Source organism: Argopecten irradians, chromosome 5, assembly GCF_041381155.1.
Source record: "Argopecten irradians isolate NY chromosome 5, Ai_NY, whole genome shotgun sequence".
Taxonomy (NCBI): Eukaryota; Metazoa; Mollusca; class Bivalvia; order Pectinida; family Pectinidae; genus Argopecten; species Argopecten irradians.
Window position 1 is genome coordinate 3,921,778 of NC_091138.1, and position 17,128 is coordinate 3,938,905.

General features: G+C 35.6%; 1 protein-coding gene across 6 annotated transcripts in view; it reads right to left on the reverse strand.

The window, feature by feature from the left end:
- The window catches only part of LOC138322678 (pro-neuregulin-2, membrane-bound isoform-like), a 95,636-nt gene that overhangs the window by 38,412 nt on the left and 40,096 nt on the right, over positions 1-17,128 (reverse strand). For 4 of the 6 annotated variants that reach the window (XM_069266705.1, XM_069266704.1, XM_069266703.1 and 1 more), the window contains exons 2-4: positions 11,843-12,005; positions 11,420-11,529; positions 2,033-2,089 (exon numbers count right to left, since the gene is read on the reverse strand). In XM_069266705.1, coding sequence (XP_069122806.1) covers positions 2,033-2,089; positions 11,420-11,529; positions 11,843-12,005 — 330 coding nt within the window. The remainder of the gene's footprint in view (positions 1-2,032; positions 2,090-11,419; positions 11,530-11,842; positions 12,006-17,128) is intronic. The other 2 variants (XM_069266707.1, XM_069266706.1) reach the window with 1 other exon arrangement.

Below are 17,128 nucleotides of genomic sequence, written 5' to 3' on the forward strand. Positions count from 1 at the left end.
ACACTGTCTAACAGTTTGTCAGGGCTATTTTGACAGTTTGTTTTAGATTTATATGGACACTGTCTAACAGTTTGTCAGGGCTATTTTGACAGTTTGCTTTAGATTTATATGGACACGGTCTAACTTTACATTTTACAGAGATAAAGCACACCTCTGTTATAACTGTACAACCTTGATTCTATCACTCACAGGTTTGGTGAGGGACGTACTGGTACAATTTATAGTGTTGAAATCTGATGGACGGTGACATCTCCTCCCCAAGATTTCCTCCCGGTTCTACATCACACCCTAACCAGACCTATATTTCACACTCTAGATAAATATACCATATCTTTTATCACAATTTGAGCATGCCACAAATCTTGAGTTTTCTTCTTCAGATTTTATTTCTGACCTCATTACTTATGAGGATTTTTTTGTGTAACTAGCTGATAAATACATATGCATACATGTTATGGAGAAGGGAGTCTATTTTCAGAAACATTATTACTGCAGGTTACATTTGGTCATTAATGTGTTGCTTAAACACATCCTGTATATATCGCGACACCTTACCAACATAAAACAGTGCTTTTTAAACATTTAGACAGAAAAAAGAAGGCGTCTTTAAAAATAGACTAAGTACAGCAATCTTTACACATATTAAAAAACTTTTACGTTGATCTTTTTTTTTCTATACATTATAAGAAGTGTACAAACAAAAACTAACTTATATTATCAGGTTTTGACGTCACATTAAACTCTGTTGCTATCTAGGTAGGCACAGGAATCAAGGTTACACCTGTCCTGTACCAAGATCTACCAATTAACGAGGATAATTACTAACTTTACAATATTATCTAACGATGTTCCTGACAGAACAGGTGTTTCCATCTCTAGTAATAAAGGGCCACTTTGGTTTTGTTTAGGTAGAACAGAAGAGCTAGTACTTCAAACATTTCTCATACAAGTACACAACCAGTCACTTGCCACAATATTTCTCACACCTTACAGGTATTTTCTCAAGTCTTGTTAAGTAACCAACATAATTTTTTATGAAGTTCTTAAGTGCAAGAAAGTAAATCTTTACACTCTTGTTAAACACATCAAGAACCCTATCATCAAACAAGCAAATGTCTTTGGAATTTTCCTTTTAAACTTGACTTCCTTCATGAAATATGCTAGCAAGCTTTTAGATTTAAAAAGCTTTTACATTCACAGGAACTTGGGTTTTACTGAACCTGTTACAGTGTAAAGTTATGGGAACTGGCTACATATTTATCACAACCATCAATGCAAATCACACAAACATTTCAAATTTTATTACATATTAACAACCTACTGTATCCACAGTTTATTAGGGGGATTTTTAATTCTGCAATTATCAAGATTCTATATCGTAACTGCGACTAGCAAAGTGAAAATCAAACACCATCACTATTGCCCTTAATGTTTTCTAAAGTCTTCTGATTTTGTCAAAAACGTTTTTATAATTTAATTATAATTTGCATGCACAAACTATTTGTTGCATAGCTATGTGTCTGACAAGCAGTTAGGTGAAAAGTACATTGTGTTAGTAAAGTTGAATACAGTGTAGTCTTACAAACTTTTCACTAAAAGTAATTTCATAAAACTGTTACAAGCTTTTTAGTAACATAGATTATAGTTGTATTGCAAGCTTTTCAGTAACCTAGACTATATGTATTACAAACATTTTTATAATGTAGACTATATTTTAACAAATGTTTTAGTGATATCTACCAATGTTGTACATGCCTTCAGTAACAAATCTAAATTGTCTTGCAAACTTTTTAGTAACCAAGACACTAATTGTTTTGTAAAGAACTTTAAAGTATGAAAGACTTTCAGTTGTCATACTAGCTTTTAAGATATGATGACTTAAATAGTTCACATATTCTAATGACTATGAATTACACATTACATCAGAGATGTTAGTAAGGTGCCTTAAGTAATGAGTGCTCCAAACACCTTGTATAGAACGTACTAAACAATTAGGGCTGTCAGGCGCGGAAAGGATGCAAATCAAACTTACCATCAGTTGTTGGACCTCCTGTTGTTTTTCTTGGGGGTTTTGGTTTTGACGGCAAAACTAAACAAAGCAAAAGCAAAAGTAATCTTGTAGAAAAGAAACGAAAAGAAGAATGGCAGTTCTGCAGTTTATCTATATAACACCTGAGTAATATAGAAATTAAGAAAATGGAGAAATAAGAAAATTCTCTGATTGAACAAAACAGAAAGAATCAAAACAAAATGAAGCATAAGTATGAATTTCATGTTGGCTTTTTAAAAGCATTCTATTATCTTTTAATTTTTCTTATATGTCTGAATGATTCACAAGTAACAAAGTTACCCAAATAATATTGAAAACAATATTTCAAGTGCTGAAAAAAGCAATAGGTGTAGGTTGGGAAAAGATAAAATTTCTGATATCATCAACATATCATCAGTTATGAGAAGCTTTGATCTGTTGAAGGATTAAGTGTGTAGTGATTGTGGTAGATAGATATAAGACATTCCAGTCAGTGTGTGATAGGCTCTTTCACCACCACTTACAACAAGTGTTGGCAAAATTCATCATACAACTGTCAAAATCAAAACCACCTTTTTCTTCCCCTTTTTTTTCACCTGCTTTCTTGCTTTCGTTTTGTAAAAATCAACAAGACAACAAAATATCCAGATGTAGAAATGTAACTGTAGCTTGGAGAACAACAGTTGTGATTCTAATTAGACAACAAGTCTAGACCACTAATATAATATTACATGTACCACTATATACAATTTAGAATGAAAGGTCAGTCTATACCAGTCAATATTCCCACTACAGTTGGTATAAATCTCATTCTCTAGCATCGATATTGCATTCCTTACATTAGAAAGTAATTTAATATTGTCACAAAATATTACAAATGTCATATACTTAAGACAAGCTTTCCCATATACTTTAGATGCCCGTCTCCCATAAACTTTAGATGAACTCTCCCATATAGTTTAAATAAGCTCTCCCATATACTTTAAATAAGCTCTACCATATACTTTAGATAAGATCTCCCATACACTTTAGATGAGCTCTCCCATAGAATTTAGACAAGCTCTCCCATATACTTTAGATGAGCTCTCCTATATACTTTAGATGAGCTCTCCCATATACTTTAGACAAGCTCTCCATTATAATTTAGACAAATAAGCTCTCCCATATACTTAGACAAGCTCTCCCATATACTTTAGATGAGCTCTCCCATACAATATAGATGAGCTCTCACATATACTTTAGATGATCTCTTCCATATACTCTAGTCAAGCTCTCCATTATACTTTAGACAAGCTCTCCCTCCCATATACTCTCAGGACAAGCTCTTCCATGTAAGAAAAAGTGCAGATTGTTTCTTCTTTTCACTTTCCAGTAACTTAATGAGTTGTGTAGATTTGAAAGAAAAGATTGACCTTTCACAAAGCTAGGTCTAACCTGTAAAAACTAGACAAGAATTCTCCAACACAGAACACCCCCTTCCGTCACTAGAACCAACAAAGCTGGTTACAATGTCAGCCATTAAACTGACAACAAACGCATTCTTAAACTGATAACCTTCACGCATACTTGACAGAGGTTAAGAAATCGTGTGTAAAACATCACTTTACACCTTTGATAAGCATCAGAAGACAAACCTCCAAAGTGAGGCTATCTATTACAGAAGACCAGCAATATTTGTAAGACATTGTGTCCAACCTTCTGGTTTGTTGGTGAGGCCACCATCCTCATCACAGACAGTGGTGTGAAATTGGCAGAAAACAAACTTCTCATAATGGAACATGATGGTTTGTTAACACAATGTCCTGTTTATGTAACAAACAAACAATACAATCATATGGAAGGATAATGGTGGAAAAGTCAGGAAGTGAGTAGGTGCAGTGTTTATAATCAGTTGTAACGGTAAATGGTGCCCATTTCCTTCCCTAAGCCCCAAACACCACATTCTGATCCAAATCAATCATATGATGATTTGGTCGAAGCATTATGCTTTAGCACATTAAGTAGGAAGCTAGAGATGCACAAGTTGGGCCTCTGGCAGGCTAATGGTCTCTGGAGACAACCTCATAATGCTGAATATCATATATTGGATTTTCTAGCCTGTTGATATCATTTCCACTAAACTTTATGACTGGGAAAGGTTCTGGTTCCTCTGTCGATATTACAGTCACTTACAGGGATAGCAAGATTTGTTTATCTGCCAAAACTTGATTACTGATTACCGGGCAGGATGAAAATCATCTTGTTGTACCTGATTTGTAAAACACACAAGAGAAGTCTTCAGTCGTATAGCCCCTTCCAACAGGCGTTGATACCTGTCTGTTAAGAAGGGATGTATTGGCTCTAACATTAGCTTCAGGTTTAAAGGTCACTGTACTTGTACAACTGACATCCATAACTCATTTTAATTCGGGGAGCAGCACATTTTGTTTTACACTTTTTGACCCCAAATATGACAAGTCAGACTAAACCACATCCTGCTTTAGTGACCCCCTCATAGCTCCCTTGGGTGCCCCTGTCATATAAAACCCTGAAATTCTCGTTTGTTTCCTCCCAAAATGGAAACAAAATACCATACTTATGGAGCAGTTGACCTTATGTGACCTCAGATGACCAAATTCTATCCATCCTCCCCACTCACCATATCTGCAGCACATTTTCACCTTTAAGCAGTCGATCCCCTCCCCCTCCCTAAAGTACCTTAACCCCCTCCAACCATCAGTACCAATCCGCCCTTCAGTACAACCAAACTGTACCGGACCTTAATTAGTGACTTCCTGCCGACTGGGCCCTTATTGGCTCTGCCTCATTTATCCTGATTTCCTGATACAGACCAGAGAGGGGCGTGCTACAAACACTGATTTCCTATTGTTTCCAATTCGAGCTACAGACAAAAGAGCCCCTCATCCATTCAGCTTCCCGCTTGTTTTTGATGTATTAAGCCTCATGCTTACATTAATTTTTTATTCTCTCCATAAATACTCTGGTGGATTAATTGTGGACTTTCCCATAACAGCTTTGGTGCCGTTTACGGTTTATAGAGCCAACCATTGTTTCACTGTCTGTAGAAAGATTTATATACATGGTACACTTTAATTAGACTATTTCTGATCTGTTTCAATAATAAAGCCCGATAATTCTAGATAATTCTAAGTAAACAGTCCCACTTCCCTCGTATTGTCAGTATGACAGATTAATGTACACCAGCTTTCATCTCCCAACACACAAAAACAATGCCCTTTAAACTGGAACAGTTATTATTGTAAATAGGTAATGCAGGTGATGAAAAGTTAATTGATAGGGCAACAGATAAACAATTCTTATCACAATGTCTGCAACCAGAGTACATTATAGAAATCTGGCAAGTGCTACAGCCCGGTGAAAACGAATTGAAAAGTTGCTTTAAAGGCTCACTACCTTTGGGAAACAAAAATTAAAATTTTCTTAATAACAATAATAATAATATATAAAAATATATACCAATGGCCTAAGAGGATGTTATAACACCAACCAAATGGAAGATTCCCTACATAAATTATGATAACAGTAAAGATCCATTCTGCTGTTTTGCCGTCTGGCGCAGTGATAATCAACCGACGCACGGTAATTAGGATGACGGCGGGAAACATAAAACGACCCGCGTTATGAAAATAAGCATTTAGTTTATCTAAATTAATTCATTGAGATTGCGAAGGCGTGTGTAGTTTTAACTGTAAGTTAATTACTTTTGGGACTATAAAACTATCAATTTTGTTTTGCATTCCCATTTTAAAAGTTAAAAGCCAGTTCGGAAAGGTAGTGCCCCTTTAAAATTACGCATCTTTAAAAGTTACAATTATCAAAAATTATGATACATGTGCACAACATTTCTAATCCTTATTCTTTCACTGAAAATTAATTCCAATGAATTGTTTTCTTATCTTTTTAGAAGTGCACATGGTTTTATAACAAACACAACCCCTCCACCACCACCCAGCTGTGTATTGTGTATTGTTTGTATAACCATATCTATACATGTATACACAGTTCATGATTGTGTTCAACAATAATTATTGATAATATTGTGTTATATATAATATTGATGATCATTTCTAATTCTTGGCGGTAATAACATCAGTTCTGTTGCTAAGTGATCAATAACATTTTTAGCTTGATAAGAAGAATCAAAGAACAGGAAAGGGTCTCCCAGGATTATCAAGTGTAAGTTAAAGTGACGGTGGCCACTGACTTTGTGACCCGTACCAATACACTAACCTGGCGATAGAGGTTTAATTCTCCGAGTCTCATAGTGACATCGAATGATCACGGGAATCTGTTCCTCCGGGGGAGGGGCTTCCGTCCCGTTAGATGTCTTAGGGTTGTCAACATTGACTTGTGTCATGTTCTTATTCATAATAAACACAGATTAATGATCACATTACAATCTGGGCACATGTATGGCCTCTGGCTGTATATGTATATACTACCTGTGTAGTACTTACACACCCCAGTCAAACAGGGGTACAATATACCACGGTAAGCCACATATTATATATTATATAAATAAATCTGAGTAGGTCTTTACCAGAATTCCTGATTCCAGAACGAGATTATCACATAGAGAAATCTAACAGTGATAGTATGTAAATCGCTGTTATTATAGATATTGCCTACGCCATAGCTCCGTCACAAAACAACTCATTTGTTAATACCGTTTATCCTAACTTGTATTGAACTATGGATTAAATACCCCTCCCTATTCTGATTTCCCTACATAGAGGTGAAAAGGTCATGGCGATTCCTAAACAGAGATTTCCGTATCTCTGCCTTCATTCATATTGAATGCCCATGAAAGGTCAATAGTACTTTAAATCACCTGCCATTTATAGATCATATACCATACAGGTATGATAGAAATCTCAGGCCAAATACACATGATTATCAAGTTTAATGAACTTTTAAAAAAAAACTTTTCAATTCCATATTTTTCATTGTGTAATACCTATCTAAAAGAATCTTAACGCTGTTTTAAGAATACATACCCAACTGTATCGACCACTGATATCAGTTTTTAAATCAAAAAGGAACTGAATTCACAGCAATCAATTGTGAGCTAAAATTAAATTGGTTCTTAGGAGTTTGAGGTTTTAATAGTGACTTTTCATTTTAATTTTACAGTACTTCTACACTAGGAAGTATCGGTCATGCCCTTCCTACTTATTCTCACAGAATCTCAATAACCAACCTCACCAACTACTAACAGGGAGCATGATCATTGTCATAAAATTTCATTTTAATTCTTTCAGAGGTTTTTGAATAATAGTAACTTAAAAATAAAGATGATAACAAATACTTGTTTTTCAGACCTTGACCTTGATAACTAGCTAATATTGTATAGATGTACTGTAGTTATGTTTTTGACTTTTTGGCAGACTATAAGGAATCAACACTATCATCACACAGACTACTGCTTGGTTGGTGGCCATAACTGTTAGCGATCCTGCTATCCTCATCCTGTTATCCCGATCCTGTATATCTCTGCAGTAGCGTAATGGAGGAGATGAGTTAATGTGCCACAATAAACCTGCATTTGTTGCAATCAACAACATTCCATTTTTACCTCCCAAAAACCACAGACTGTAAGAAAATGCTGATTTGTTTTACCAATCTTATCTAGATGTCTAGCCATTTCTTTTTTTTCAAATTCCAAAACTGATTTCTTATAAGAATTAAATAAATGTTGTGTAGAAATATTTCCCCATTTTCAAAATTAAGAAGTTTAAAAAATGCCCATTATCAAAACAATTAGGAAATATCTCCATTCTTTTCTATCACATTTTAATAATGAAATAGATAGTATAGATGATTTCTAGCCACACTGCTGTACTGATATCACATTCCTTTTACCTCCAACCTGCAGGTGGAAAGTCAGAATTCTATCTAACATAGGTTTTAATGGCTAAAAGAATCTCAGAGTTTTAAATTAAAAGTACAGTAATATCTAAATTGAAAGTAGACCATATAATAGCAGTAGGAACTGACAAAGACGGTTATAGATCTGGCGAGGGACATGTCCTCCCCACTATCCCTCCCACCACGGTCTGTGTCAATACAGGTAACAGAGAGGCCTTGTCCATACCCCGTCTACACTAGCCAGGGGGGCCACAAAGGTCAGTATACAGTAACATCCCACCCTGGACACATTGGATCTATGATATTTATTGAAAACTAGCAAAAATCCCAAACAGATGGAAAAAATTGCCAACAACAAATACCAAAATATAAATTTCTAGATCTAAGACACCCCGGGAGACTAAAAGATTTACACTGTGTGTCTATGCATGGTACATACTACCTGTAATCTGTGCAATAAGGCATTATCTGTCACCTGTAACCTTCCTAATTAAATCTAATTAACAGGTACAGGGTCACCATGCAGGTAGCAGTCTAATGGCCCTGTGACAATATCTAGTGCACTAATTGATCCAGCGGGGTATACTGCAGGTATATCGTACAAATCAGTGTTCAGATTTCTGTAACAGTGTGAAAGATAGCAAAATAAAAAAAAGATACTAGCAATAAAATGGTCAGGTGGAGGGACAAACTGAATAAGGCCAGAGAAAGGTCCAATTAGCTGATGGAAGGTAAGACAGTCCATTGTAAGTCCATTATACTCTGTGAACATTGCTTAATATAAGAATTCCTAACAGTAATAAATGCATATTTCAGTTTTTTGAATTCAGGCCAAAATGTTGTTTGCAAATAAACAGCATCCCCTAGACACCAATTTATAATTTGATACCTTATCTATAACATTATTCATAGGTGCTTGTATGGCACTCCGTCTGCCAATAGATTTGGGTTTTTGAAATTCAAAAATTTCAATAATTCCATCACTTGATCTTAATCATTGGAGTGTTTTAGTGAATATGTTCTGAGCCTTGGAATGTGTTAACCAGATGTATAAGCTTCTTTTGATTAAGATTAAAAACCTGTCATTGTTTACGCCACATAATGGGGTAAAGCTCATTGTTCTAACACCATTGTTTACGCCATATAATGGGGTAAAGCTCATTGTTCTAACACCGGAACACGATCTGACAGGGCTACTAATATACACACCATCTGTTTCATTCCATAATGTACTTTCAAAACGCACTCAGGTAACCTACCGATTATAATGGATTAAAATTACATTCAGACCAACACAAGCCTCAATGTCCAGTGTTTCAAACTGACAAAATTATTGTGTACTTTTCTGGTAGTTACTTTTTACATCCGATTCTAACCAGATGTCTTTTGATGAATTGCTTTTATATACACACTATCCTTTTTCTACTATGATCCATTGTCTTTAGATTACAGTTATCAGTTAACTGTCTTTGGATGGCAGTTTTTTGCATGTCTTTCGATAATAGTTATCTCCCTTGTCTCTGAGAGGCAGTTATCCCTCTTGTCCTTGGATTACAGTTATCTCTTGTCAATGAATTATAGTTATCTCCCTTGTCTTTGGATTACAGCTATGTCCCTCAAATGTCTTTGAATTCAATCATCTCCTTTGTCTTTGGGTGGCAATTATCCCCCTTTTTTTCTTTGGATTACAGTTGTCTCCCTTGTCCTAAGATTACAGTTATCTCCCTTGTCTTTGAATTCAGTTATCTCCTTGTCTTGGATTAAATAATGTCCCTAAAATGTCTTTGAATTCAGTTATTATTTTTGTCTTTGAATTAAGTTATCTCCCTTATCTTTGGATGACAATATCTCCCTTGCCTTTGGATTACAGTTGTCTCCCTTTTCTTTGGATTACACTTATCTCCATTGTCTTTGGATTACAGTTATCTCCCTTGTCTTTGGATTACAGTTATCTCCCTTGTCTTTAGATTGCAGTTATCTCCCTTGTCTTTAAATTGCAGTTATATCCCTTTGGTTAAACACCAAAGAACAAATAGTTTTATTTATAAACTTGCAGTAGCATTTCTAAATCAATTTTAATTATAATAAGCCCTGTAGAATAGTCTATATACTGGTATTAGAAAGAATGAAATTTTCCTTAAACCTGATAATAAAACTTTTAGTTCTGAGCTCGTGTCACCCTGAGGATTATATTTAACAGGACAGAAGAGGTTTGTCAGCAAGTGTGATGAGAAGACAGACTGGTTGAGATAAAGATTTCTTACTCAGCAGTATTACACACCTGTATGGCCAGATGTCCCTCAAATGTCTTTGAATATGTGAACAGGTAACCTCATTAGAATTCAGAAAACAATACAAATATAACTTTGAGTACCATAATTCTGATATACGTCTTATATATGACAGTTGATTGATAGTTTGAAGTAGCACCTGAGTACTGTAATCTATGTAAGGGCCACATATATCCTTATCCTAGCTTATATCAGGATATGATTATCACTGATTGTTTTGTCACTTGCAGGAGACAATTCCTTCCACTGTCTCTCTACAACAATACACAAATGTCTTCTACAACCTGCCAAATCTCGTTGTTTGATAGATCCATCTGTGGTCTCCAGTCCAGAACACTGTATAGTACAGACACCTGTATAGTACAGACAACCTATCTGTACACTATCCACTTCTCAGTCTGACGTCTAAATCACAACACTAATGACAGAATTTAGGGCAATCATGTATAAAGAGGTCAAATATTAAGGTCAAGAGAGGTCATATATGATTATTGACCTCTAGTGAGGTCAAATACATTGACTTGTTCAATATAGGTCATTGAAGTCAGAAGCACATCTAATTGGAGTGTAAAGAGGTCAAATGTCCTAGGACCCATGTACCTATCTCTACAGAAATCCAATCTCTTTCCCACAATAGCATCATGGAAACAGGTTCTCTATTACTGTGTGTAAATCAAGTTTGTTTTCTGAGAAAACAATTTGATGCTACAATTGAATTTGGGGCTAACAACTAGCATAAAGTCTGACAAAACTCATTGAAATGTCATCCTGAACAACAATCTCAACCAATATCAAATGACAATTTACTCTGGTCTGCAGAATCACAAGTTGTGGAAGAGAGGCGACAGCAGTCTCCAACCTGCTACACCATACTGGGAATCTGGCCATATTGATTTACCTCCTACCACCAGATTTACAGACTGTCCTAACAGACACCAAGTAAAACCAGACAGACCCCTGATTGAGATCAGTCTGTTGTTACCCATGTCTACCTGTATAAATAGGTAAAGAGATTCTGTATAGCTCTAGATGAAAGATGGTTTAGTGATTTTATATGTAACTTCTAATGAGAGCTTTGCACCAAACAGCTAGCACTAAGTACAAGATAATGCAAGGCTTTCACAATGGAATCAGATCCAAGGTTACCTGTTCTCCTCTTAAACAAGCAGCAGACAATAGCAGGCTCCCCACACTAAAGCAGTCGGCTTACCTTTAACATTGGCCAGTGCCTCTGTAGATCCCAGTACATTTGTGGCCCGGCAGCTATATGTTCCCCCATCTCCAGGATTTGCCTTATTAATCTTTAATCTTGAACCTCTCCTGTTTTATAACAAAAAGGACACACATTTTACAAACACATTAAACTTTTTATTGACACCAAAACTACTTGACCATGTCCTTATAATAAGTAATAATGGTGACAAAATAGCAAAATAATAATAGTTCCCCTATATTTGATAACATTAATATATTAGTTCCTTTACAATTGATAACCATGGCTCCCATATATTTGATAACCATGGTTCCCCGATATTTGGTAACCACGGCTCCTATATATTTGGTAACTATGGTTCCCCTATATTTGGTTACCATGTTTTCACTAGCCACCATTTTGTTGTCAATATCTACTTACTTTGATGATTTTACTCGGACCCGCCGAGATTGTATCTCCTGTCCATCTTTAAACCATGTAAACACAGCGTCTGGTTTGGAAGACCGAATTCGACATCGTAATAATATTGGCCTTCCAGTTTTATATTTCCGTACTTTAATTTTTCGAAGAGTAGGTGGTTTTCCTGCAAAAGAAATTGTATCAAAATGTGAATACATTGAGAGTTTATACACATTTACTGTTTAATTAGAAAACATTTTGTATGCTCTAATTAATCAAAGTCTTAATGATCTAAGTTGTTGACTAAACTGAAAAAAATAATGTTTAAGGAAAAGTATGCAATACAATTGAGATATACAAAAATAATAGTGCTAACAGTAGCTTTTAAAGCGAAATTTTCACAAGTATGAGACTCCAGTAGCTAATAGACTCTTTTTATATGTCCCCCAATGTCATCATCCAATCCAAGAGAAGGGACACAGAAGGGAATCTGTTCTGAAGTTGGTGTAATTAGGATGTGTATAGACTTAATTCTATTTACATAATATCTATACAATGATCTAGGATCTGAAAACTGTTTACCAACTGATACAGCCATCAATGCGGTCTTCTGCAGATAATACTCCTTGTCCGATATATTACATAACATACAAAGAAAGTGGAATTATGGGAAATATAAAGTTGTGTTAATACAACAGTGGATATACAGTGATCAATAAGGAAGGCGCTTCTAATTATGAGAAATATCTATATTGTCTACTCCCGATATACCCCGCTATCAGGGAGAGTCAGAGGGATCTGTTTTACAATAATGATTTCTCGTCCGGTGTGCTGCACTATAATACTAGAGCCTCTTTCTATGTCTCTTGTAAAATGATAATTGTTTATCTATTTAGAGCTATTTGATCAGATTTAAAATCCTTCCTCAAAAGATTCTTAAAAATCTTTGTCAACAGGATATAGCCATCTGCCATCTTTAAACGTTTTAAGATTCCTCCACGTTTACCAGAGGGGATAAAAGCCTAGTAATGATATACATCATGTATAATATCTGTCAATAAATGACCATCATAACTTTAACTGTTGTCAGTTAATTTACAAAGACATAGATGGTTTCTGATCACATGACATCATAATTCACAAAACATTTAACACATTTTCAAACAATTTTTCATGTGATGATAAATAATTTAGCAGTACTGTTTCAGCATCAGAATTTGATAGTTTTGCATTACAACTCCACTGATATTTTAGTCTACAGATGGTATATGAATATTGGTAGTGAAATTCCACAATTTCCACATTTCTCTTCAAAGAGACAATATGCTAGTGATATTCAAATTATTGACACCAAATAAATGACGCTGGTCAAATCCCCTCAGTTGTAGTTATATCGCAAGCTCGTTAAAGAATACAGAAGAAGTCGTAAAAATGGAAATATTGCCGCGATTTATTACTGAGCAGGAATGACAAACCAAGTATTAAACTTCTCTTATGAATATCGTCTGAACTGCTTTGGAATTTTCCCAAAACCATAAAAAACCAAGCTACAATTAGAATCGATACAATAGACAGTACTGGGTCCATTTCGCCAGTTTCCGTGGCTGTGTGACATGTTATTAGTGTTACTGGCTCCCTAGACAACCGTAACATTACACACAGTTTACACTTTCCCTCCAACTCTCTTCAAACACATGACATTAAGTCAAAATTTGCTGTGCTGCAAATTTCAGTGTTTGATTTTCTTGAATAACCTTTGTCCCATTGCTGTGCATATCAGTAAATACAGCAGACTGTCAGCAAATTAAGAGCATCATATACATCTTGTCAGTATAACACTTCAAAATCAGTCAACGCCAAATGCCAACATTCAAATCTGAATACTGTCTATACAAAAACATTGTCTTCCAAAAAAGTTTCAAATTTAATGTTTTATGATGTTACGAAGACAAATCTTAAACCGTTTCGTGCATCTGTGATTGATGGTTTTCAAGTGGATCTTGTTTGGTTCCATTTTCAACTGCTAAGACCATTAAGATTTGCAATGAACAGGATAACAATAAACACAAAAAAGGTTTCATATTGGAATCATTCAGTACTTCAAAATTTAAGCTCACCCAGCCACCAACTTTAATTAAACCTTACCCAGCATGCCATTTGTTACTAGAGATACTCAGACCAAGGTTACTTAAAGGTCATATCATCAAAGGCTTTGTAATCATCACAAACAAAACACATTACAATAAACATAATTTGTGTGAACCCTTGTTACTGAGTGCTGCTAATTGTACCAGTCTCATTCCAATACTACATTATCTCCCCTTACCTTAAAATAATATTCTTTTTTTTATCAAATCTGTCTAGTTTTATGTTTTGGCTTAAACTGTACAGATTCCAAACTTAATTGGTATTTTTGTGGTTGTTTGTATTGGCATCCTCAGGTTTCCTCGTTTTTCTGTAGTAAATTTAGAACTTTACCTGATGTAATCAACTGTCTACAAAACTTATCAATTCTCTATCTACTGGAGGTGTTCAACTTTGTCTCTGAATTATAACCATTACAATGCTCAATTTAAACCTGATTTCCCAATAAAAAATCTGCACGTCACTTTTAACAGTCCATAAATGCTGCCAGATCTCTAACAAATTGAAATCACAGGATCATAAATAAAAGAGTTAAAATGATTTCTCAATAAAGTCTACCACTCCTTAATAATTTACTTATATGTAACCAAGCATTCCACATAGCTCGGTTAATATATCAGTACAAATGTACATCCACATGCTAATGCATTGCATTAACACCCATATAACATGTGTATGGTCGACACATGCTAATCAGTTAAATATATAAGGAAGTGAACATTTACTTGAAGTGTAGATGGAATGCAATGTGACGTATATCATCACAAATACCATGCCAGGTCTATAAAGAGGAGGGGTTGTCGAGGACAGCTCACAAATGGCGGCCAAAGATCAAAACAATACAGTGACAAGCTATCAACCGAAATAGAAGCTAATCCTTTTCCTCACAAACACAAATTATTCCAGACTTTGTGAACTAGCAGGGCCTTTAAGAGTTATACACATTTCAAAATTTTCATTTAAAAAAAAGTCCATTTACTTTTTCTGTACGAGATTTTTCTTTTAACGGTACCACCCAACAAACCGTGCAATACAAGGACAAATAAGTATCTGGAATGTGGGGAGCGTGTGGGTGATGCGGGGGAGGTGATCACGCTGTCTACCTGAGACAGGGGTAAAGAATCCGGCCACTATTATCTCTCTAGGTCTCTTTAATTCTAAACATTCATAATAGTTAGAGAGGCCGTATATCAGGTCGTTCCTACATATAGAATCCACTACGAGTCGACTTTCCCTAAATATCTTTATACAGCACACTGTCATTCATAAAATTATCAAAAATGCAAATAAGATTATAGACTTCACCCACACACATTAAAATACTGACAGCTCAGCATTGTACTAGGTGGAATGCCGTAAGGTTTGGTTATCACCTCAGTAAGGATCACTTTAGGACACATTTGTAGTCAGAGGAAATCGGGGTGCTCATGAGAAAACAACCCGAACTTATGGTTAGAGTACCCTACAGGTCACTAGAGTGATGTGGAGGGCTAGTCACAGTAACAGCTGTAAAGGGAAAATAGGAACAGGACGAAAACGTAAGCCTTAAGGCACTACATCTGTGTATGGTCATGATGTAATAAATACAATAAAAACAACAAAGATAACACCACAGGAAAGCTATTCATCAGATTTGGGATTATAATTCCTCTAATTATCAGACTGATGTTTTTGGTCCCTGTTACTGGTACAGAATGTCTGTGTATTAACACCCCATCTCACTACAGGAGACATGGTTCACATGCAGTCTGACCATGCAGAATCAGTTTATAGTTATACTTTAGTTTGTTGGCTAACAATGATTTATCTATCTATTCCTCCCCCACACCTCCATAAATTACATCCACCACCACCTCCGGGATGGCTCAAATACCTGTCATATTTACCCACCTGTCCCGACTATGTGTACAGGTGTTTTAAACTGTGATCATTACACTTCCCAACACCACATCAATATAAATATGGCATAACAACACTCCTACATGTCTACACGCTCAGTCAGGTATCACCGAACAAGCATCAAACTTAACATGTTGTCACCGAACAAGCATCAAACTTAACATGTTGTCACCGAACAAGCATCAAACTTAACATGTTGTCACCGACCAAGCATCAAACGTAACATGTTGTCAACGATCAAGCATCAAACTTTATATATTGTCACCAATCAAGCATCAAACTTAACATGTTGTCAACTATCAAGCATCAAACTTAACATGTTGTCACCGACCAAGTATCAAACTTTACATGTCGTCACTAACCAAATCAAACTTTACATGTCGTCACTAACCAAGTATCAAACTTAACATGTCGTCACTAACCAAGCATCAAACTTTACATGTCATCACTAACCAAGTATCAAACTTTACATGTCGTCACCAACCAAGCATCAAACTTTACATGTCGTCACTAACCAAGCATCAAACTTTACATGTCGTCACTAACCAAGCATCAAACTTTACATGTCGTCACTAACCAAGCATCAAACTTTACATATTGTCTCCAACCAAGCATCAAACTTTACATGTCGTCACTAACCAAGCATCAAACTTTACATGTCGTCACTAACCAAGCATCAAACTTTACATGTTGTCACTAACCAAGCATCAAACTTTACATGTTGTCACTAACCAAGCATCAAACTTTACATGTCGTCACTAACCAAGCATCAAACTTAACATGTTGTCACTAACCAAGCATCAAACTTTACATGTTGTCACCAACCAAGCATCAAACTTTACATGTTGTCACTAACCAAGCATCAAACTTTAAATGTCGTCACTAACCAAGTATCAAACTTTACATATTGTCGCCAACCAAGCATAAAACTTTACATGTCGTCACTAACCAAGCATCAAACTTTACATGTCGTCACTAACCAAGCATCAAACTTTACATATTGTCGTCAACCAAGTATCAAACTTGAAATGTTGTCACTAACCAAGCATCAAACTTTACATGTCGTCACTAACCAAGCATCAAACTTGAAATGTTGTCACTAACCAAGCATCAAACTTAACATGTTGTCACCGAACAAGCATCAAACTTAACATGTTGTCACCGACCAAGCATCAAACTTAACATGTTGTCAACGATCAAGCATCAAACTTAACATGTTGTCACCGACAAAGCATCAAACTTTACACATCGTCACCAATCAAG